The sequence below is a fragment of the Dreissena polymorpha genome, chromosome 5 (genome assembly GCF_020536995.1).
Source record: "Dreissena polymorpha isolate Duluth1 chromosome 5, UMN_Dpol_1.0, whole genome shotgun sequence".
Classification (NCBI taxonomy): Eukaryota; Metazoa; Mollusca; class Bivalvia; order Myida; family Dreissenidae; genus Dreissena; species Dreissena polymorpha.
This window is the reverse complement of record NC_068359.1, coordinates 116,364,049-116,388,478: the sequence shown is the minus strand read 5'-3', so window position 1 is coordinate 116,388,478 and position 24,430 is coordinate 116,364,049. Positions and strand designations below refer to the sequence as shown.

Here is a 24,430-nt window from a genome sequence, read left to right as displayed (position 1 = left end):
AGTCAGTAATCAGTATATTACTTGCAAAAACATCATAATTTATGGCATATATTGACGATAAATGTGTTAAAGAATTTCATGAACACAGACGTTCTCCGTTTTCCAGAAGTAAACACACATGTGCACTATGCGGATGAATCCATAACGTGAAATATGGGGCATGCCTCTATTTGACTTCCATTTGGGACAGAGGCATGTGTAATCATTCAATGCGATGTGCGCGCATCAAGCACTGTTTTTATTCAACCAATCATCAATTAACTCTAAATTAAGATTGATGCAATATCGCTATCGCTAGCAATAAGAGACCCACATCATAAAAACAATATGGTGTGAATGCCTGATAAAATCAATAACTTGCTGATAGATTAATGATAAGGTGTCAAAAACAACACTGCATCACTCGACAAGTAGATATGGTTTGTTAATAGGGGGCAATAAAGGGATAAGCGATGGTAATTTTAGCCAGACGAAGATTGAACGGCGAATTTTATCATGACCTTATAGAATGTATGTCGTTTTTTATGAATGTCGGGACAAATCGTGTCACATCAGGACACCGGGACAAACACCCCAGGACTGTCCCGACAAGATCGGGACGTCTGGCATGTATGCACACACTACACACAGATATGTGCATTTACCAACACCAAAAGAGGTCCAACACACCACACCAGTCTGTGTAATACCCAACTGTTAATGAGGTAACAAACAACACACCAATCTGTGAACTACCTCGCTGTAAGTGAGGTCACAGATAACACGCCAATCTGTGCTATACAAAACTGTTAATGAGGTCACAAAAAACACACAAATCTATGCACTACCCAACCGTTAGTGACTTCACAAACAACATGCCAATATGTCTCATACCTAACTGTTAATGAGGTCACACAGAACACACCAATCCATACATTACCCAACTGTAGGTGAGGTCACAAACAAATCACCAATCGGTGCAATACCCAACTGTTCGTGAGGTTACATACAACACACCGATCTGTGCAATAATCTACTGTTAGTGAGGTCACACACAACACACCAATCTATGCAATAATCTACTGTTAGTGAGGTCACACACAACACACCAATATATGCAATAATCTACTGTTAGTGAGGTTACGTACAACACACCAACCTATGCAATAATCTACTTTTAGTGAGGTCACACACAGCATACCAATCGGTGCAATAATATAGTGTTAGTGAGGTTACACACAACACACCAATCTATGAAATAGTCTACTGTTAGTGAGGTCACTTCAAAAACACCAATCTGTCTAATATTAAACTGTTAGTGAGGTCACCCACAACACACCAATCTGTGCAATAATCAACAGTTAGTGAGGTCACACACAACACATCAATCTGTGCAATACCCAACTATAAGTGAAGCAACCTCCGTGCAGAGATTTGACTGGAACCAGCATACCGTAATTACTCTATGTTTTCGGACACTCTTAAGTTTTGGGACACCCCTGTGTTTAGCAAAAATAATTATTTTTCGTGACTCTTAATTTTCGGACACACGAGTTTTCGTCCATAATTAATGTCTCTAAGTTTTCAGACAGTATATTTTACAGCGCTTTTTTACCAAATTTCGGTCCTGTTTTCGATATCTAATGACACTTCGATCATGGGGTTTTACAACCAGATTAACATCATAAAACATGGCAGGTGCATGCCTGATGGCAACGGACCATTACATTTGTGTTATTGGGTAAATAACCTTGTAAACTTGTATTTAACAATGGTTTCGCCCGATAGCATAAGCGTTATGACAATTAATTACCATGGGTAGTGCCAATTAACAGTTCAATTATCTGCCGCAATGGTTCTACCCCTCTCAGTAAAATAACTGTGACAAATACTAAACGCTTCAAAATGTGATGCACCATATTGCAAGTTTTACGAACAATGGAAGGTGTTAGACAAAACCTCTCGGAAATTAACAAACAAAGGATTCATAGTTTGCTTTTTTTATTGTGTTAATTACAGGTTCATACTAGCGAGTATCGGTACATCACATGCTCATCTTTGAACGTGTTGGTCAAAGTACAACCTTGTAGTAACTTTCTGTCAAATAAATTAAGCATTTAAAATTATTTAAAATGCAGGGTTCGACACTAAGGCACCTCCGACAGAGATTGTCTAGTAAGATCGGTGGTCGGGCTAGTAAAACTGCCGGTTAGCTTGTCCGACTGGTCGTACATAAAAAAAATCTATACTGATTTATATAACTATAACTAACTGCTGTGAAAACCTTTTTCTTAAATGTGTAAAATTACTCTTGTTTCTGTTATTTACATCAGAACAAAACTATCGTATATAAATAAACGCGGAGCTTTCACATGATTCATCGCTATTTTTAGACGCGAATGATTTGCTTGTTTCCATTTGTCAAGTTGTCATGAATATTAATGATTTTCTTCAGTGTAGTTAAACTTTACAGCATGTTTTTACGACTTCTATCGAAAAATCAGTATCGCCAATGTAAACATTTTTGCGTAGCAGACAAGATAATGTAATTTAAATAATGGCTTTGTCCAAGTTCGGATTTTCGTCCGACAAATCAGTTAATAAAGAAGAATCCGATGGTGAAACTGACAGGAAACGTAAATATGAAGAAAAACGAAAACATCAATTTTATCCTATGGAAAATCGAGTCAGTTCCCATGGCTTGAATTTGAAGAAGAAAAGCAAAAAAATAGTTTTATTTTATTGTTTTACTCTATGCATCAAAATTACTTTCATGTGTTCACTGATTATTTACTAATAAATCCTGATTAAACAGTTACATGAAACAATTGTGTTTATTTGCTATGTCATTTATGGTCTAGTAGACATCAGATTCGGGCTAGTAAGAAGAGCTGGTCCGATGGTCTTGCTGTAAAAAAAGTTAATGTCGAACCCTGAAATGCAGTGCAAACATATATAACTGTAATTTATACTATACGGCATGGTATTTTACAAGCACGAGCTATTACCGTTAGTCGTTGATACAATTGACGCTATTTTCGGACACTTCAATTTTCGACTCTAAGTTTTCGGACACCTGTAATTTTGTGAATATTTTGTATCTAAGTTTTCAGACACGAAAAAAAAAATTTTTTTTAAGTGTCTGAAAACATAGAGTAATTACGGTAGCTGAATCAAATCCTTGCCTTCATAACCAACCACGTGATGAAAGCCTAGCCACGTGGTGCAATAATATTACGGTTGTTATTTGTACTTTTTTTAAATTTATGTAATTTTTTTTAATTATGGACCTAAACGTATACACTATTTTCAAAATACAAACAAATGTATGCAAGAAAATGATACTACTTTTCATAATATAATACTTAAACAAAAATAAATAAAATCCTACCAAATCTAATAGACCAGTTGAACGTTCTTGTTTACATTCGGGATTTTCTGCGCATGCTCACTCACTGGTTGGCAAAAACACTGGTTACAGTAACGTAAAACATGTATAAAAGGCTCTTGTTTAGTCAATAAATTGGTAATAAGACCGAAATAAACATTAAAACTCTTAAAATATAGTGCAAATATATCATATTTAGTACCAAATAGATATATATTCAAAAATCAAATTTCCTCGTCATAAAAATACGAAGTAGTTATAAATATAGAGTATACGTGATTGGAAGACTAAATACTGACAATTCCACAAAACAAAACAATAAATTAGCCGTATTCTTTCCGATAGTAAGACTTAAATAAATTATATTTCAACAATAATAGCAATGTATTAATTTCATTATAATTGTAAGTGGTGTGGATAGTGTTATATTTAATCAGCGATCAATAGTGTCAGAGGTGCATTTAATCAATTATAAAACAATTAAAGCCCTAAAAGCGTAATACATTACAATTTTTAAATATTGTGGTGATTTTCTTTTACATTAAATGACAATATCAATACAATTTAGCATACAAACGGAAAAACCCTGCATATTATGCAAATTGAACTGTCTTTGCATGTATATTGAAATCTCTTTACTAGTAATAGGGAGTGATAAAAATATAGCATTTTATGATAAATGCATATATTTAATTTATTTAACGCAATTATGTTTTACCCTATTGTGATTGCTTTTGTTCATGATGGTGTTTCTTACATTGCAGTAATGTACAATTGCGTTTTAGTGACACCCCCGTTAAATACCTTAATTACTTGCGTAGCAGTAAAATTGCACAATATTTTTAATGTATAGTTATTAAACAATGTATTATTATGATTAAAATGCCTAATATATATATAGTTCCTGTTAATCCATTTCCGACAAGTGTCTTCATTTTTTTAATGTTAAAATATTTTATTGAAGCAACTGTTCAGTATTTTAGCTTTAAAATTGGCTTAAATGACTGCTCAATATGCTAAGAGATGACATGGAGGTATTGTAACTTGTGTTTAATGACCAGACACTCGTCTGCCACATGTGGTTTATTCAGGGACCCAAGATTAGGTCCCTGGGTTTTACTTTATGACACCATGTTTTCTTTGCAATTGTCTGGACAGTATCCGATCATAACGAGATAATCGGTTTGTGATAAACAGAAATGCAATTAAACACTGGGATATAAAAGCTGCAACTAAGAGTGTCAAAATTAGTGTGAACAATAAAATAAAACAATTACATTAGTCATGAGAATTAATTTAATGTGTAACAAGGTAATTTTTTTCAGACATAAAGGTTCAAATCAGTTACCATATGTTGCATACAGAAAATAGACCTATTGGTTGTTTGTTTTTATCCTTATTTGATTTCGTTCATTAAATTTTATTATTTCTGAAAGAATTTTAATTTCTGAGATTTTTTTAAACTAAAAATGGTCGCGAAGAAGTGCCAAGTAGAGAGATTTTTGTGGTAACCACATATCGAGCTCTTAGATTGTGTTAGATAGATAGATAGATAGATTTATTTCGGCATAGAAAGCATATACACAGTTCACAACATAACATAGAATAAAATAATAAGCAATTATTAAAAACTATATCATGTACAATAAACTATGACATGCTCACCAAACCAAGGATAACACAAAAAAGAGAAAGCCCTTATTTCCACTGTGGTCCTTATTATTGGTGGCATGACAAAAAGAGGCAGACCTTAAACATAACTATGTTGACCTTAAACATAACTATGTTCATAGTAAAATAATTATTTAATGAAATAAACAAGGGACAAAATTGTCACAAAACCAGGTTTTCATTGTGAAAAAAAAATCTGATAAAGGGAGAAAACTGAAACTGAACTTTTGAAATGACCAAAAAAAAATAACCCCCTTTGTAATTTTTTTTTTTTTTTAATTTTTTTTGTCGTGGCGACCTTGACATTGGAGATATTGACGTGATTCTTTCGTGGGACACACCGTCCCATGATGGTGAACAAATGTGCCAAATGATTTTAAAATCTCACAATGAATGACATAGTTATGGCCAGGACAAGCTCATTTATGGCCATTTTTGACCTTTGAACTCAAAGTGTGACCTTGACCTTGGAGATATCGACATAATTATTTCGCGCGACACACCGTCCAATGATGGTGAACAAATGTGCCAAATGATTTTAAAATCTGACGATGAACGACATAGTTATGGCTCGGACAAGCTCATTTATGGCCATTTTTGACCTTTGAACTCAAAGTGTGACCTTGACCTTGGAGATATCGACGTAATTATTTCGCGCGACACACCGTCCAATGATGGTGAACAAATGTGCCAAATGATTTTAAAATCTGACAATGAACGACATAGTTATGGCCCGGACAAGCTTATTCCGCCAGCCCGCCAGCCAGCCAGCCAGCCCGCCCGCATTCGCCAATCTAATAACCAGTTTTTTCCTTCGGAAAACCTGGTTAAAAATATATATCACCGTTCAAAAGAGATCAAACTTATTATCACAGTAGTGCTCAGAAAATATGACAGAAGCTGGAAACTAAGATCAATTGATAATGTTATCAATTATTGCAACACATAGATATTTTAACAGTTGTAATTTGATGATATGAGGTATCAAGAATTATCTAAATTAAATATATTGCTAATATGTATGTTATGAAGTATGAACTAATAATTATTAAAAATAAAAACCTGAGACGAAGTTAATATCTGCTTATTAAAAGTGAAAAAATACACATATATAAACAAGATGTGTTTGTGAAACACAATGTCCCCCTATATGATGTTTGACATTGTAGGATGACCTTGACCTTGTGAAGGATGACCTTGACCTTGACCTTTCACCACTCAAAATGTGCAGCTCCATGAGATACACATGCATGCCAAATATCAAGTTGCTATCTTCAATATTGCAAAAGTATTCATAAAATAAGCGATTTGGGCCACATATATTTGACCTCTGACCTTGAAGGATGACCTTGACCTTTCACCACTCAAAATGAGCAGCTCCATGAGATGCACATGCATGCCAAATATCAAGTTGCTATCTTCAATATTGCAAAAGTATTCATACAAGAGTTCCGCGGTCGGAGATGACCGCATTGAAGCCGGATTTTTGATTTAAATGACAGGAAAGTACCTTTCGTGTTTTTGTCAATGCAATACTTAAATTACTGAAATATTGTTCAAAGGTCAAAATGAAATGTAAGTACTTTTCAAGGCATGAGCAAACCTTGTGTTATGTTTTGAATGCATGCATATACATGAACAACAATAACATTTAAGGTCACAGTGACCTTGACCTTCAAATGAATGACATTGAAATGACCAGTGGTCATCTTCTAGTACTGGCCAATCTTTATTTCAAGTTTGAAGACTCTAGGTACAAGCATACCAAAGTTATAACATGAAATAAGAACTTTAACATTTTTACATTCAAGGTCACAGTGACCTTGACCTTCAAATGAATGACCTTGAAATGTCCAGTGGTTACTTACTAGTTCTGGCCAACCTTCATGTCAAGTTTCAAGACTCTAGGTCCAAGCATACCAAAGTTATAACAACTTTAACATTTTTACATTCAAGGTCACAGTGACCTTGACCTTCAAATGAATGACCTTGAAATGTCCAGTGGTTACTTACTAGTTCTGGCCAACCTTCATGTCAAGTTTCAAGACTCTAGGTCCAAGCATACCAAAGTTATAACAACTTTAACATTTTTATATTGAAGGTCACAGTGACCTTCACCTTCAAATGAATGACCTTGAAATGACCAGTGGTCATCTGTTAATCCTGGCCAACCTTCATGTCAAGTTTGAAGACTCTAGGTCCAAGCATACCAAAGTTATACCATGAAATAAGAACTTTAACATTTTTACATTCAAGGTCACAGTGACCTTGACCTTCAAATGAATGACCTTGAAATGACCAGTGGTTACTAACTAGTTATGGCCAACCTTCATGTCAAGTTTCAAGACTCTAGGTCCAAGCATACCAAAGTTATAACAACTTTAACATTTTTTATATTGAAGGTCACAGTGACCTTGACCTTCAAATGAATGACCTTGAAATGACCAGTGGTCATCTGTTAATCCTGGCCAACCTTCATGTCAAGTTTGAAGACTCTAGGTCCAAGCATACCAAAGTTATACCATGAAATAAGAACTTTAACATTTTCGAGCACGCCGCCACCCCGCCCGCCCGCCCGCCCGCCCCCCCGCCCGCCCGCCCGCCCGCCCGCCCGACAACATCAATCTATAAGCCGAGATTTTTTCGAAAAAAATCCGGCTAAAAATGAGCGATTTTGGTCACATATAATTGACCTCTGACCTTGAAGGATGACCTTGACCTTTCACCACTCAAAATGTGCAGCTCCATGAGATACACATGCATGCCAAATATCAAGTTGCTATCTTCAATATTGCAAAAGTATTCATAAAATGAGCGATTTTGGCCACATATATTTGACCTTGAAGGATGACCTTGACCTTGACCTTTCACCACTCAAAATGTGCAGCTTCATGAGATACACATGCATGCCAAATATGAAGTTGCTATCTTCAATATAGCAAAAGTTATTGCAAAATGTTAAAGTTGGCGCAAACAGACAGACAGACCAACAGACAGACAGGGCAAAAACAATATGTCCCCCACTACAATAGTGGGGGACATAAAAATTAAATATTATTTATTAAATGACTTTTAATGGCAACCTTAAAGCCTTCTAACCTGTTGACCTCTGTGAGTGACTCAGGTAAAGAGTTCCAGAGTTTAATGCTGTTAAAAGAAAAGGATTTGGAACCATGACATTTGACCTTGGTTAAACAATACCCACCCTTTTTACTAAGCCTAGTGCTGTAATTATGCATAGAATCTTGGGAAACAAAGTGTTCACTCAAGTAATCTGGAAAAAGGCCATTTCTTATTTTGAAGACATGACATAACATTATTTGATTTACTCTCATGTGAACTGGTAACCAGTTGAGGGACTTAAAGTGAGATTGGTCAATATGAACTCTAGAATCAAGGTCAAGAACAAACCTAATTAACTTATTTTGACAGGTTTGTAACTTATTTCTTAAAGACTGAGTTATACTATTATACCAAACAGAACAAGCATAATCATAATGACACTGAATCAGTGACATTACAAGAAGTTTCTTCGTATGCAAAGTAAGGAAATCTTTCTTACGATAAAGGAATTTTAACCTAGAATTGGCCTTTTTCAAAAGAGACTCAGCCATTGAGCAGAAAGAAAGGTTTTGGTCAAGGGTAATTCCAAGATACTTAACAGATGATGTAGAAGCAATATGTGTACCATTACAAGTTATATCAATGCTATATTCCACTCCCGAATTCGTTGTTAGTAAAAACGAATAATAACAACAATATAACCGTTCCAAAGATGCATTCCCTCGCATGATTATGTTTTATATAGACATAATAAGTGAAATTATATTTGATATTGTGCATGATTATCATTAAAAACGATGATTTTGTCAACCTTCTCTATATGCGCTTATATGAATTCCACCTCTTTTTGCCAACCAGTGGGCGGAGTCTAAACTTTGCAGGTGCGCGTGACGTCACTCGTCAACTGGTCAATAGGATTTTCTTGTGATGGCAGAGATTGTATGTGAGAGCAAGAAACGACAATTCTGCGTGGAGATTGTTAGTGAGGTTGCAAACAACACACAAATCTGTGCAAAACCCAATGTTAGTGAGGTTACACACAACACACCAATCTATGCCCTACCCAACTGTTAGTGAGGTAACACACAACACACTTATCTATGTACTACCCAACTGTTTTTGAGGTCACTCACAACACACTAATCTTTGAACTACCCAACTGCTTGTGAGGTTACACACAACACACCAATCTGTGCTCTACCCAACTGCTAGGGAGGTTACACACAACACACCAATCTGAGCAATAATATACTGTTAGTGAGGTCACACACAACACATCAATCTGTGCAATTACCAACTGCTAGTGAGGTCACACACATCACACCAATCTATGCACTACCCAACTGCTAGTGAGGTTACACACAACACACAAATCTATGCACTACCCAACTGTTAGTGAGGTCACACACAATACACCAATCTCTGCACTACCAAACTGTAACTGAAGTCACACACACAACACACCAAAATGTGAACTACAAAACTGCTAGTGGGGTCACAAACGACACACCATCTGTGCATTTACCAACTCTAGTTAGGTCATTCGCTAATCTTACCTGCGTACAAAACTCTAGTTAGGTCATTCGCTAATCTTACCTGCGTACAAAGCAATTCCATGCTCTACATGAGATTTCCTTGAAAACACTGTCGTTGATCTCAAGCCCGATACGCAAGGTGCTCATCACCTTGTGGCGGATACCACTGATGATCTTTGATCCCATCAGCCGCATAATTGAGATAAGGCTGTCCAGTACCTGCCAAAGCAGAGCAATCCACAAGTATATAAAATGGGACGTGTTGAAGGATACATAAAAACTATTTTGCTTGGAAGTAACCGATTTGTTTCTATGAATCAAAAGTTTTCTTATGTGAAATAATTATGTTGACACCATAATTGTACCAAAATAAAAGATGCACTATGTGAGTCAAAGCAAATGTAACCAATCTGAATGATTAAAATATTATCTTACTAATGTTCAAGATACAAATATTGATTATTATTTTACAAGAAAACACAGAGAAGCATGTGCTAAATAATTATGTGTTAAACCAGTACATGACAATTATCAATAGACAACATTACAAAAACAAGACTATTGTCAAGCAATATGGTCCCCTACCGGTGAAACTCCACCATTGCCAGATAAAAAAAATATTTATTGCCATAGCAACCAGAATTTTTGACGTAGGAACAAAATGAAATGACGTGCATAATCTCCATATTGCCATCTATCCATGTAACAAGTTTCATAAAAAAAATTAAGAACTTTTTAAGTTATCGCAGGATCCAGCAAAGTGTGACAGACTGACTGACATACTGGCGGACACATAGAGCGCAAACCATAAGTCCCCTCCGGTTTCACCGGTAGGGGACAATAAACTCAAATCATCTATGTTTACCCTTTTGCGCTTGAGCAAGTGAGCATATAATGTTTTGGTGAAACACAACCGACTATTTTGCTTGGTATTATTTTAATCAGATAAACAAAAATAAAATCATTAGTTGTGTATTGTGATTTGCATTAATGAAATATGTCACCCAATAATTCAAGTGAATCTACAGTATTTCAATGCAATTTCAAACGCCTTACAGGCCTCTTTTCCTCCATGGGTAGACTGGAGTTCAGAAGCTGTGAATCAAAGTGTGCAAGGACCCCCAGTATGCGGGGCTGCAGGTAGGCTGCCATCTCCTCACTTGTTGAGATGGGGCCACTCTTGAAATCCTCATCATTCATCGACAGCATCTTCAGGCCGTTGAACACCTGCATATATACAAGCAGCTGTAACACATATAAGGTGGATCAAATAAAAATATAAGGATAACTTATGGATTCCTTTTACCATGCCTACCATGTACACCAGCAACAGAACATTATACAAATAAGGACATCTTCAAAACATTTAGACAGGTATTTATGATTTGCTAAACGAAATTTCAATTCTAGCCTATCAATTGGTGATTGGCTAAACACAATGTTAATTACAGCCTATCAATTGGTGATTGGTATTGGTTATTGGCTATGCACAATGTCAATTATAACCAGTAAATTGGTGATTGGCTTAAAACATTGTCAATTATAGCCCTTCATTTGATGATTGACAAAACACGCTGTCAATTAAAGCTAATAAATTTGGTTGTTGGCAAAACATGTCAATTTTAGCCTACCTATTGTTGCTTGGCTTAACAGACTATCAATTATAGCCAATCAATTTGTGGTGGGAAATTCACAATGTAATTTATAATCATTTAGTGATTGGCAAAACATGCTGTCAATATTAACCTATTAATTGGTGGTTGGCTAAATACACTGTCACTTATAGCCAATCCATCTGTAGTCAGCAAAAAACAATGTAAATTTTAACCTATCTTTGGTGCTTGGCAAAACACACAGTTAACCATAGGCTACTAATTAGTGATTGGCTAAACACAATGTCAATTAGTCTATCAAATAGTGATTGGCTTAACATAATGCCAATTTAAGCCTATGAATTAGTGATTGGTTAAACACTATGTCAATAATAGCCAAATATCTATCTGTCAATAAGAGCCAATTATTTGGTGATCAAAACACACTGACAATTATAGCCTTTCAACAATCAAGTAGTAAATTAGACACTTATACAGCATATTGGAATAACTAGTGATAAATAACAAGATGTTTCCTCCCGATTCGACAATGCTTATTACTGCTTTTATGTGTAAGAACTAATAATGTTGTGGTTGATGTTGTTTCAGCCACTGCTATTTACTTGGGAATAGCTGGTACTCAGATGCAGTAGCAGTTCATTGTGCACCTGCTGGAAATTGATACGCAGGAGGTTAGGCAGATCAAAGCCGGTCTCCTTCTGCAAAAGACAGACACACGTAAACATGCGCGTTTATAGCCTTGACAGTCTGGCCTTATACATTCACATGTATAGTCTTGACAGTCTGGCCCTTAACATTCACGTTTATAGTCTTGACAGTCTGGCCCTTAACATTCAAGTTTATAGTCTTGACAGTCCGGTCCTTAACATTCAAGTTTTTAGTCTTGACAGTCTGGCCCTTAACATTCACAGTTATAGTCTTGACAGTCTGGCCCTTAACATTCACATTTATAGTCTTGATAGCCTGGCCCTTAACATTCACGTTTATAGTCTTGACAGTCTGGCCCTTAACATTCATGTTTATAGTCTTGATAGCCTGGCCCTTAACATTCACGTTTATAGTCTTGACAGTCTGGCCCTTAACATTCAAGTTTATAGTCTTGACAATCTGACCCTTAACAATCACATTTATAGTCTTGACAGTCTGGCCCTTAACATTCACATTTATAGTCTTGATAGCCTGGCCCTTAACATTCAAGTTTATAGTCTTGATAGTCTGGTCCTTAACATTCAAGTTTATAGTCTTGACAGTCTGGCCCTTAACATTCAAGTTTATAGTCTTGATAGTCTGGTCCTTAACATTTAAGTTTATAGTCTTGACAGTCTGGCCCTTAACATTCAAGTTTATAGTCTTGATAGTCTGGTCCTTAACATTCAAGTTTATAGTCTTGACAGTCTGGCCCTTAACATTCAAGTATATAGTCTTAACAGTCTGGCCCTAAACATTCAAGTTTATAGTCTTGATAGTCTGGTCCTTAACAATCACATTTATAGTCTTGACAATCTGACCCTTAACATTCACATTTATTGTCTTGATAGTCTGGCCCTTAACATTCACATTTATAGTCTTGATAGCCTGGCCCTTAACATTCATGTTTATAGTCTTGACAGTCTGGCCCCTTAACATTCACATTTATAGTCTTGACAGTCTGGCCCTTAACATTCACATTTATAGTCTTGATAGCCTGGCCCTTAACATTCATGTTTATAGTCTTGACTGTCTGGCCCTTAACATTTAAGTTTATAGTCTTGACAGGCTGGCCCTCAACATTCAAGTTTATAGTCTTGATAGTCTGGCCCTTAACAATCACATTTATAGTCTTGACAATCTGACCCTTAACATTCACATTTAAAGTCTTGATAGTCTGGCCCTTAACATTCACATTTATAGTCTTGATAGCCTGGCCCTTAACAATCACATTAATAGTCTTGACAATCTGACCCTTAACATTCACATTTATAGTCTTGATAGTCTGGCCCTTAACATTCACATTTATAGTCTTGATAGCCTGGCCCTTAACATTCATGTTTATAGTCTTGACAGTCTGGCCCTTTACATTCACATTTATAGTCTTGATAGCCTGCCCTTAACATTCACATTTATAGTCTTGATAGTCTGGCCCTTAACATTCACATTTATAGTCTTGACAATCAGGCCTTAAACATTCACATTTATAGTCTTAAATATCAGGTCCTTCACATTCACGTTTATAGTCTTGACAGTCTGGCCCTTAACATTCACGTTTATAGTCTTGACAGTCTGGCCCTTAACAATCACATTTATAGTCTTGACAGTCTGGCCCTTAACATTCACATTTATATTCTTGACAGTCTGGCCCTTAACATTCAAGTTTATAGTCTTGATAGTCTGGTCCTTAACATTCAAGTCTATAGTCTTGACAGTCTGGCCCTTAACATTCAAGTTTATAGTCTTGACAGTCTGGCCCTTAACATTCAAGTTTATAGTCTTGATAGTCTGGTCCTTAACAATCACATTTATAGTCTTGACAGTCTGGCCCTTAACATTCAAGTTTATAGTCTTGACAGTCTGGCCCTTAACATTCACATTTATAGTCTTGACAGTCTGGCCCTTAACATTCAAGATTATAGTCTTGACAGTCTGGCCCTTAACATTCAAGTTTATAGTCTTGACAGTCTGACCCTTAACATTCAAGTTTAAAGTCTTGACAGTCTGGCCCTTAACATTCACATTTATAGTCTTGACAGTCTGGCCCTTAACATTCAAGTTTATAGTCTTGACAGTCTGACCCTTAACATTCACATTTATAGTCTTGACAGTCTGGCCCTTAACATTCACATTTATAGTCTTGACAGTATTTGTAGTATTATAGAGAGACTGCACGATTTTGTCAAATATTTATGAATTTATATAAAATGTGTGCAAAACTTATTATACATATAGTTCAATATAAATAACAAGGGACAAAATTGTCACAAAACCAGGTTTTCATTGTGAAAAAAAAATCTGATAAAGGGAGAAAAACTCAAACTGAACTTTTGAAATGAACAAACAAAATTAACCCCCTTTGTAAGTTTGTTTTAAAAAAAAATCTATTTTTAGTCGTGGCGACCTTGACATTTAAGATATTGACGTGATTCTTTCGTGCGACACACCGTCCCATGATGGTGAACAAATGTGCCAAATGATTTTAAAATCTCACAATGAATGACATAGTTATGGCCAGGACAAGCTCATTTATGGCCATTTTTGACCTTTGAACTCAAAGTGTGACCTTGACCTTGGAGATATCGACGTAATAATTTCGCGCGACACACCGTCCAATGATGGTGAACAAATGTGCCAAATGATTTTAAAATCTGACAATGAACCACATAGTTATGGCCCGGACAAGCTTGTTCCGCCCGCCCGCCAGCCAGCCAGCCAGCCCGCCCGCATTCGCCAATCTAATAACCAGTTTTTTCCTTCGGAAAACCTGGTTAAAAACCTGGTTAAAAATAAAAGTTTAGAAGAACATGTGTAGAAAAATGTGAAATAAGCCAGATATTTAATTCTGAAATCGAACAGTCTGTACAGTGGATTTGCCAGCATGTATATCATGCATGTACGATGTGAATCTAACTCCAATCCTAATAAAAAGACAAACGCTTCGGTTATTGTAGGAAAATATGTACGAAATATTTTCGTCACAATTGGCTCGGGGCGCTAATTTGTCTTTGCTGCATTTAATGACATTTGTCTTCAATGTATAATTTTCCTTGCCTATTTTGTTTTATTGTAACATATTTTTTATCAATACATTTCAATTTAACACAAATAAAAATTGTGCGGTCTCACTTTAAACTTAAATTGATGTCTGCATTACACAATTCATCTTAAATGATTTGTAACTCTGTGACGTCACCAGCTTACAGCTCGCGTGCCACCCATGGCAACGTCTTTTCACTGCGGCAGTATCACACGAGATACACGGCAGTCCTCATGGAAAGTGTATTCGGCAACGAAATCTTGATTTAATACTAAGCTATCAACGCTTACGTGTGATTGTAACATTCACAAAGCTTTTCGTCATGTGTGTACATGTACTTACATTTGGTTACGCGTTTTTGTATTTACATTGTTTAACATTTGATTTTTTAAACTAAATAAATGTCTGCATAACAAGAAAATATCATTCTTGATGCTAAATAAGTATGTTAAGGTACATAAACATAAGGTTTATGTCATAAGGTAAATATTTAACTATTGAAACGGCACTGGTTTGATAATACGTAAGATTCGTTAATCCGGAAATTTCTGCCGTAACGGACGTGTCCAGATAAACGCGGGGTCACTGTAGTCATTAATTTTATATTAATATATGCATTTTTAATTACAAATGGATAATAATGTCTTTGATATATGACCTTGAAATGTGTTTAAGCCTTCTTGACCTCTTGACATTAGCAAAATTTAATATTATCTGTTCCTTTCCCAGAACATTAGCATTGTCTTATCAAGATGTTAAGTAGGTTGTTGAAAACAAACACTAATTTTTTTTTTAATTTGTTGAATAATGTTTGAAATTAATTGTAAGAGATATTATAAAATGATTTTAAGGACACTATTATTTCAACAATCGCAATGTGTAAGGCATGTAAAAGGTGCTGTAATGAGGTGTATAGGGCATGTGTATTTCTACCTGAAGATACTGTATGGCTGTCTGCAGATCAGTCATGTCCGGTTTGGTTCTCACCAGGTATGAGAACACATACTTTGTGTTGTTGATCAGCAACTTACTACGACTCTGAAACAAAGTTTTCAAACTTTTGTAGAAACTATCACATCATCAAGAAAACACCACATATTCCAATTTCTTGTAAATATTTACACTACATATGCAAATGTTTCAATTTGCCAAGTTAAATGAGAAGCACCAGTACAGGTACATTTTTTATCAGGCTTCCTAGATTCTCAATTAATATAGAAAAGATTTTAAGTTATAATATAATGATCAGGCTTGAATAACCAAACTTCTAATTTTAATAACTACATACACAAAGTAGCGTACATGGAAGAAGGTAAAACTTAACAGAATGAACACTATACTTATCTTTAGAAAGACACATTTTTCATGTGACTGAGAAGAACAAGAAACCGTCGGAGACGGGTGATGCTCCCCAAAGGTTTTTTTGGCACAATATTGCACTATATATTAAGACAAGGGACAAAATTGTCACAAAACCAGGTTTTCAGTTGAAAAAAGTCTGATAAAGGGAGACAATTCAAAATGTGTATTGTAAACCCCCTTGTGTAAAATTGACCTTGATTTCAATTAGAAAAGAAGGGCTGTTTGTAAAACATGCATGCCCCCCATATGGACTGTCAGTTGTAGTGGAATCAATTGTGTGAATACGTTTTTTGTCACTGTGACCTTGACCTTTGACCTGAAAATCAATAGGGGTCATCTGCCAGTCATGATCAAAGTTCCTATGAAGTTTCATGCTCCTAGACGTAAGCATTCTTGAGTTATCATCCGAAAACCATTTTACTGTTTTGAGTCACTATGAAATTGACCTTTGACCTATAGTGACCTGAAAATCAATAGGGGTCATCTGCCAGTCATGATTAATGTTCCTATGAAGTTTCATGATCCTAGGTGTAAGCATTCTTGAGTTATCATCCGGAAACCATTTTACTGTTTCGAGTTACTGTGACCTTGACCTTTGACCTAGTGACCTGAAAATCAATAGGGATCATCTGCCACTCATGATCAATGTACCTATGAAGTTTCATGATCCTAGGCGTAAGCATTCTTGAGTTATCATAAGGAAACCATTTTACTATTTCAAGTCACTGTGACCTTGACCTTTGACCTAGTGACCTGAAAATCAATAGGGGTCATCTGCCAGTCATGATCAATGTACCTATGAAGTTTCATGATCTTAGGCCTAAGCGTTCTTGAGTTATCATCCGGAAACCATCTGGTGGACGGACGGACTGACGGATCGACTGACATGTGCAAAACAATATACCCCCTCTTCTTTGAAGGGAGATATAAAAAAGTCTGATAAAGAGAGACAACTCAAAATCAAAATGTGCATTGTTACTGATTGTTCATAGTTACATAGTTGTTTCAAAATCAATCTATTTTTAGTTGTGGCGACCTTGACCTTGGAGATATTGACGTAATTCTTTAGTGCGACACATCGTCCAATAATGGTGAACAAATGTGCCAAATGATTTTAAAATGTCACAATGCATGATATAGTAATGGCCCAGACAAGCTCATATATGGCCAATTTTGACCTTAAAACTCAAATTGTGACCTTGACCTTGGAGATATCGACGTGATTCTTTCGTGCGACACAACGTCTAATGATGGTGAACAAATGTGCCAAATGATTTTAAAATCTCACAATGAATCACAAAGTAATGGCCCGGACAAGCTCATTTATGGCAATTTTTGACCTTCAAACTCAAATTGTGACCTTGACCTTGGAGATATCGACGTAATTCTTTCGCGCGACACACCGTCTAATGATGGTGAACAAATGTGCAAATGATTTTAAAATCTGACAATGAACGACAAAGTTATGGCCCGGACAAGCTCATTTATGGCCATTTTTGACCTTCAAACTCAAATTGTGACCTTGACCTTGGAGATATCGACGTAATTCTATCACGCGACACACCGTCTAATGATGGTGAACAAATGTGCCAAATGATTCTAAAATCTGACAATGAACGACAGAGTTATGGCCCGGACAAGCTTGTTCTGCCCGCCACCCCCCCGCCAACATTCGCCAATCTAATAACCAGTTTTTTTCTTCGAAAAACCTGGTTAATAAAAGGAAACGTCTTGAGGGGAATAACTTTGGACAAAATAATACGATGGATGGTTTAGCAACTTAAAAATTACAAAGGGCCATAACTCTGTGAAAAATCTTCTGACTAGAACTGACAAGAATTGCACTATATGTACAGTTAATGGAAAATTTCAAAGGGCCATAACTCTGTGAAAAATCATCCGACCAGAACCGGCTGATAATATGCACATCTCCTCTTGGTAGTGAAGCTTCCCATAAAGTTTAATTGAATTACGGTCATTAATTGCTGAGAAATAGCCTGGACAAAAATTGTGCACAGACGGACGGACACAGGCACGGACAGACGAAGCGGCGACTATATGCTCCCCCCAAAAAATTTTGGGGGAGCATAAATAGTAAAGATTTGTACTTGAAATGGTTTACATCATCATGTATATGTACATCAGACACCTTCTACTTACTGCAACCTCCAGTTGTGTTGCTACCATCTTGATGAGATTGGAGGCAGCCACAGACCGCTTGCTAACCAGGTACGGCACAACAAATTTCTCTGTGCCCTAGCAAAAAGACTTCATTGATGGAAATATTTGCACAGCAAATAAACTTTTTATTAAATTTCAAGCCTCTGAATGATGTTCACACAATTTATTGACGCAAAAGCACATTTCTAAATATCTCTGTGAACTCACTGCAGCATTGAAACAAAAGCATATATACATTATCTCTGTTTACTAACTGAAGCATAGATACAATAACTCTTATGTACTCACAGAAGAACATATAAAATCACTGGGTACTCAACAGAGCATAGATAATACATCTCTGTATACTCACTGGAGCATAGATACAATATCTCTGTATACTCACTGGAGCATAGATACAATATCTCTGTATACTCACTGGAGCATAGATACAATATCTCTGTATACTCATTGGAGCACAGATACAATATATCTGTATACTCACTGGAGCATAGATACAATATCTTTGTGTACTCACTGGAGTACAGATACAAACACTATGTACTGACTGGAGCATATATATATATATATATATATAAATATATATATATATATTTAAGAAATAGTAAACCCCACTGAGGTCCCTATGGCATTATAGTGACCAGCCAGGCAGCCACAAACCGTATATGGACTGAAGCCGTAGGCAGAGGTCCATAATATTATACAGTTTTTGGCTGCCTGGCAGGTCACTATAATGCCATTGGGACCGAAGTGGAGTTTACTATTTCTTTTATTACACCGAAGAGTGTCCCCTGCATCATTGTGCAGTGTTGAACCGGCTTTCCGTACTTTTATTTTTCATGCAACTGAATGCGCAAACGATGACGTATATCGTGTCATGTAGTTTCTCTGACATTCCAGTTAGAGCTAAATTCTCTGGATGTTAAGGACATGTCGCACGTGGTGTTTTTTTAACAGTTAGTTATTTGTTTAAGGCATCGAACGAATGCAAAACATATTTCGGATTGTGTGTCTATCATAAATAATGTAAACTTCGATAGGAATACAATAAAATAGTGTGATTTATAATAAGTTAAAGGGATGGAAGAATAGACAATGGAAGTGAATATCTTTCGATTTTATTGTAACATTGGATTAACGTTGGTATTTGGGTAAGCATGTCGTTTATTCTAAATTATTTTTTTTTTTTTTTACTCTTGTTAAAGCTGAAATAGTGTCAATGCTGTTCAATAAAACGCTTCAACACAGTGCACATTTAGTGGTGTGTAACCCCGAACGGTCCGTATACAAACAAGAATATCAGTGAAACTGATGGATGCTCCCCGATGATGCGCTTTGTCAATCTATGTGTTAATAACCACCTAAAACAAGCGATGTGTTTGTGAAATGTCCCCATATATTTGACCTTTGACCTTGAAGGATGACCTTGACCTTTTACCACTCAAAATGTGCAGCTCAATGAGATACACATGCATGCCAAATATTAAGTTGCTATCTTCAATATTGCAAAAGTGTACATTAAAGTGTACTAAAGTGGTGGGGAACATAAAAATCTTTTATTAGCCTCGGTGACCTTGACCCCAGTGACCTCAAACCTCATCAAAAGGTAGAGGCTTATGCAAGGTACCTATATGACAAAAATGAATGAGATCGGTAAAGTATTGAAGGTGCTATGAGAAACTGTTACAAAAGCGTGACGGAAAATATATTAAAAGCCTCGGTGACCTTGAGCCCAGTGACCTCAAACCTCATCAAAAGGTAGAGGTCCATGCAAGGTACCTACATGCCAAATATGAAAGAGATCGGTAAAGTATTGAAGGTGCTATGAGAAACTGTAACAAAAGCATGACGGAAAAATCTTTTATAAGCCTCATTGACCTTGATCCCAGTGACCTCAAACCTCATCAAAAGGTAGAGGTCCATGCAAGGTACCTACATGCCAAATATGAAAGAGATCTGTAAAATATTAAAGGTGCTATGAGAAACTGTAACAAAAGTGTGACGGAAAAATCTATTGTTAGCCTAGGTGACCTTGACCCCAGTGACCTCAAACCTCATCAAAAGGTAGAGATCCATGCAAGGTACCTACATGCCAAATATGAAAGAGATCGGTAAAGTATTGAAGGTGCTATGAGAAACTGTAACAAAAGTGTGACAGATAAATCTATTATTAGCCTCGGTGACCTTGACCCCAGTAACCTCAAACCTCATCAAAAGGTAGAGTTCCATGCAAACATGCCAAAAATGAAAGAGATTGGTAAAGTATTGAAGGTGGTATGAGAAACTGTAACAAAAGTGTGACGGAAAAATTTATTATAAGCCTCAGTGACCTTGACCCCAGTGACCTCAAACCTCATCAAAAGGTAGAGGTCCATGCAAGGTACCTACATGCCAAATATGAAAGAGATCGGTAAAGAACTGAAGGTGCTATGAGAAACTGTAACAAAAGCATGACGGAAAAATCTATTATAAGCCTCAGTGACCTTGACCCCAGTGACCTCAAACCTCATCAAAAGGTAGAGGTCCATGCAAGGTACCTACATGCCAAATATGAAAGAGATCTGTAAAATATTAAAGGTGCTATGAGAAACTGTAACAAAAGTGTTACGGAAAAATCTATTGTTAGCCTAGGTGACCTTGACCCCAGTGACCTCAAACCTCATCAAAAGGTAGAGATCCATGCAAGGTACCTACATGCCCAATATGAAAGAGATCGGTAAAGTATTGAAGGTGCTATGAGAAACTGTAACAAAAGTGTGACAGATAAATCTATTATAAGCCTCGGTGACCTTGACCCCAGTAACCTCAAACCTCATCAAAAGGTAGAGTTCCATGCAAACATGCCAAAAATGAAAGAGATTGGTAAAGTATTGAAGGTGGTATGAGAAACTGTAACAAAAGTGTGACGGAAAAATTTATTATTAGCCTCAGTGACCTTGACCCCAGTGACCTCAAACCTCATCAAAAGGTAGAGGTCCATGCAAGGTACCTCCATGCCAAATATGAAAGAGATCGGTAAAGTATTGAAGGTGCTATGAGAAACTGTAACAAAAGTGTGATGGATGGAAGTAAGGAAGTAAGGACAAACTGGCAACTATATGCTCCCCGAAAATTTTCGGGGAGCATAAAAATAGTGACCGGTTATATACCCTTACGTTTCTCTATCGCACTTTACATACTGAAACCGGTCATATAGATATAGAAGGACCAATATCTCTGAGGTGTACATGTTATATACATATAATATCTTTGTATCCTCATTGAAGGAAAGATACCATTTCTTAGGGTACAGATACAATATCTCTATGTAATCACTGGAGCATAGATACAATATCTTGGTTCACTCATTGGAGCATAGATACAATATTTTTGTATACTCACTGGACCATATATACTATATCTCTATGTATTCACTGGAGCATAGATACAATATTTTTGTGCAATCTCAGGAGCATCCATACACTATTTCTGTGTACTCACTGGAGCATATATATACAATATCACTGCATACTCACTTGAGCATAGATACAATATCTCTATGTACTCACTTGAGCATAGATACAATATCTCTGCATACTCACTGGATCATAGATACAATTATTTCTGTATTCTCACTAGACCATCAATACAATATGTCTGTATACTCACTGGAGCATAGATACAATATCTCTGTGTACTCACTGGAGCATAGATACAATATCTCTGTATTCTCACTGGAGCATAGATACAATATCTCTGTATACTCACTGGAGCATAGATACAATATCTCTGTATACTCACTGGAGCATAGATACAATATCTCTATGTACTCACTAGAGCATAGATACAATATCTCTGCATTCTCACTGGATCATTGATACAATTATCTCTGTATACTCACTAGACCATCAATACAATATCTCTGTATACTCACTGGAGCATAGATACAATATCTCTGTATGCTCACTGGAGCATAGAAACAATATCTCTGTGTTTTCACTGGAGCATAGATACAATATATCTGTGTTTTCACTGGAGCATAGAAACAATATCTCTGTATACTCACTGGAGTACAGATACAATGCCTGTGTCTAATGACTGGATCATAGATACAATATATCTGTGTACTCACTGGAGCATAGATACAATATCTCAATGTTCTCACTCACCGAGAGGAATGCCTTTATGTTTTGAAAGCCCAGGACGCTTGCAACCTCAGACAGTATCTCCTCCCCTGACTTGCCCATGCTGCCACTCTGGGCATCATGCATGGCATCCACCAAGAACTTGCACACATCACGCCGGCAACGCATGAACAGATTCTGGGTCTTTGTCTTCTTGTGATCCGCGATATCCTTCAACTGCAACATTCCAGCAACTAGAGCTTTGTCACAGACGTGACATATACCCCCACATGCTGCATTGACACAGACTATTTTGCATGCTGTCTTCACAAAACAAGAGAATCTAAATGGTGATTTTTAAGAAATTATTATGCCATTATTATTTATGGCCATTTTGACCTTTGAACTTGAATTCTTTTGCATGACATGCCGTCCAATGACTGTGAACAAAATTAATGTACAGAGTCATTTTAAAATCTCACAATGAATGACATATTTATGGCCCGGACAAGCTCATTTATGGCTATTTTTCACTTTTTAACTCCAAGTGTGACCTTGACCTTGAAGATATCGACGTAATTCTTTCGCATGACACATTGTCCAATGATTGTGAACAAATGTACCAAGTAATTTTAAAATCTCACAATGAATGACATAGTTATGGCCCGGACAAGATCATTTACGGCCAATTTTGACCTTTAAACTCAAAGTGTTACCTTGACCTTGGAGATATCGACATAATTCTTTCGCGAGACACACCGTCTAATAATGGTAAACAAATGTGCCAAATGATTTTAAAATCTCACAATGAATGACATAGTTATGCCCTGGACAAGCTCATTTATGGCCATTTTTGACCTTTGAACTCAAAGTGTGACCTTAACCTTGGAGATATCAACGCAATTCTTTCGCGTGACACACGGTCCAATGATGGTGAAAAAATGTGCCAAATGATTTTAAAATCTCACAATGAACAACATAGTATTGGCCCGGTCAAGCTCATTTATGGCCGTTTTTGACCTTTGAACTTAAAGTGTGACCTTGACCGTGGAGATATCAATGTAATTCTTTGACACGACACACCGTCCAATGATGGTGAGCAAATGTGCTAAATGATTTTAATATCTCACAATGAACGACATAGTTATTGCCCTTACAAGCTCATTTATGGCCATTTTTGATCTTTGAACTCAAAGTGTGACCTTGACCTTGGAGATATCGACGTAATTCTTTCGCGCGACACACCGTTCAATGATGGTGAACAAATTTGCAAAATGATTTTAAAATCTCAAAATAAATGATAAAGTTATGGCCCGGACATGCATTTTACCTTTGAACTCCAAGTGTGAACTTGACCTTGGAGATATTGACGTACTTTTTTCACACGACACACCGTCCCATGATGGTGAACAAATGTACCAAGTTATTTTAAAATCTAACGATAAATGACATAGTTATGGTCTGGACAAACTTTCGGTTTAAAACACACTAAGTGACCCCGTGACCTAGTTTTTGACGCGGCATGACCCATATTTAAACTTTACCTATACATCATCTAGATACAACTTGTGACCAAGTTTGGTGAAGATCGGATGAAATTTCGGGACAGACAGACAGACCAACAGACCGACCGACAAAGTGACTCCTATATAGCCCCCGTTACCAATGGTAATGGGGGTATAACTATCCTTCAACTGCAACATTCGAGTAAACAAGTTACAGAACTCATCACAAGAAGTCAATAGGCAGCAGAAAGGGGCATATCATCGTAACTCTTAAGGCAAATAATATTGTATGATAGGTGATCT

The 24,430-nt window shown here is 36.5% G+C and overlaps 1 protein-coding gene across 3 annotated transcripts in view; it reads right to left on the bottom strand.

Moving 5' to 3' along the window:
• LOC127832548 (serine/threonine-protein kinase ATR-like) overlaps window positions 1-24,430 on the bottom strand; it is a 272,751-nt gene that overhangs the window by 84,510 nt on the left and 163,811 nt on the right. For all 3 annotated transcript variants that reach the window (XM_052358060.1, XM_052358059.1, XM_052358062.1), the window contains exons 26-31: window positions 22,668-22,859; window positions 18,499-18,594; window positions 15,910-16,014; window positions 11,852-11,947; window positions 10,693-10,863; window positions 9,698-9,855 (exon numbers count right to left, since the gene is read on the bottom strand). In XM_052358060.1, coding sequence (XP_052214020.1) covers window positions 9,698-9,855; window positions 10,693-10,863; window positions 11,852-11,947; window positions 15,910-16,014; window positions 18,499-18,594; window positions 22,668-22,859 — 818 coding nt within the window. The remainder of the gene's footprint in view (window positions 1-9,697; window positions 9,856-10,692; window positions 10,864-11,851; window positions 11,948-15,909; window positions 16,015-18,498; window positions 18,595-22,667; window positions 22,860-24,430) is intronic.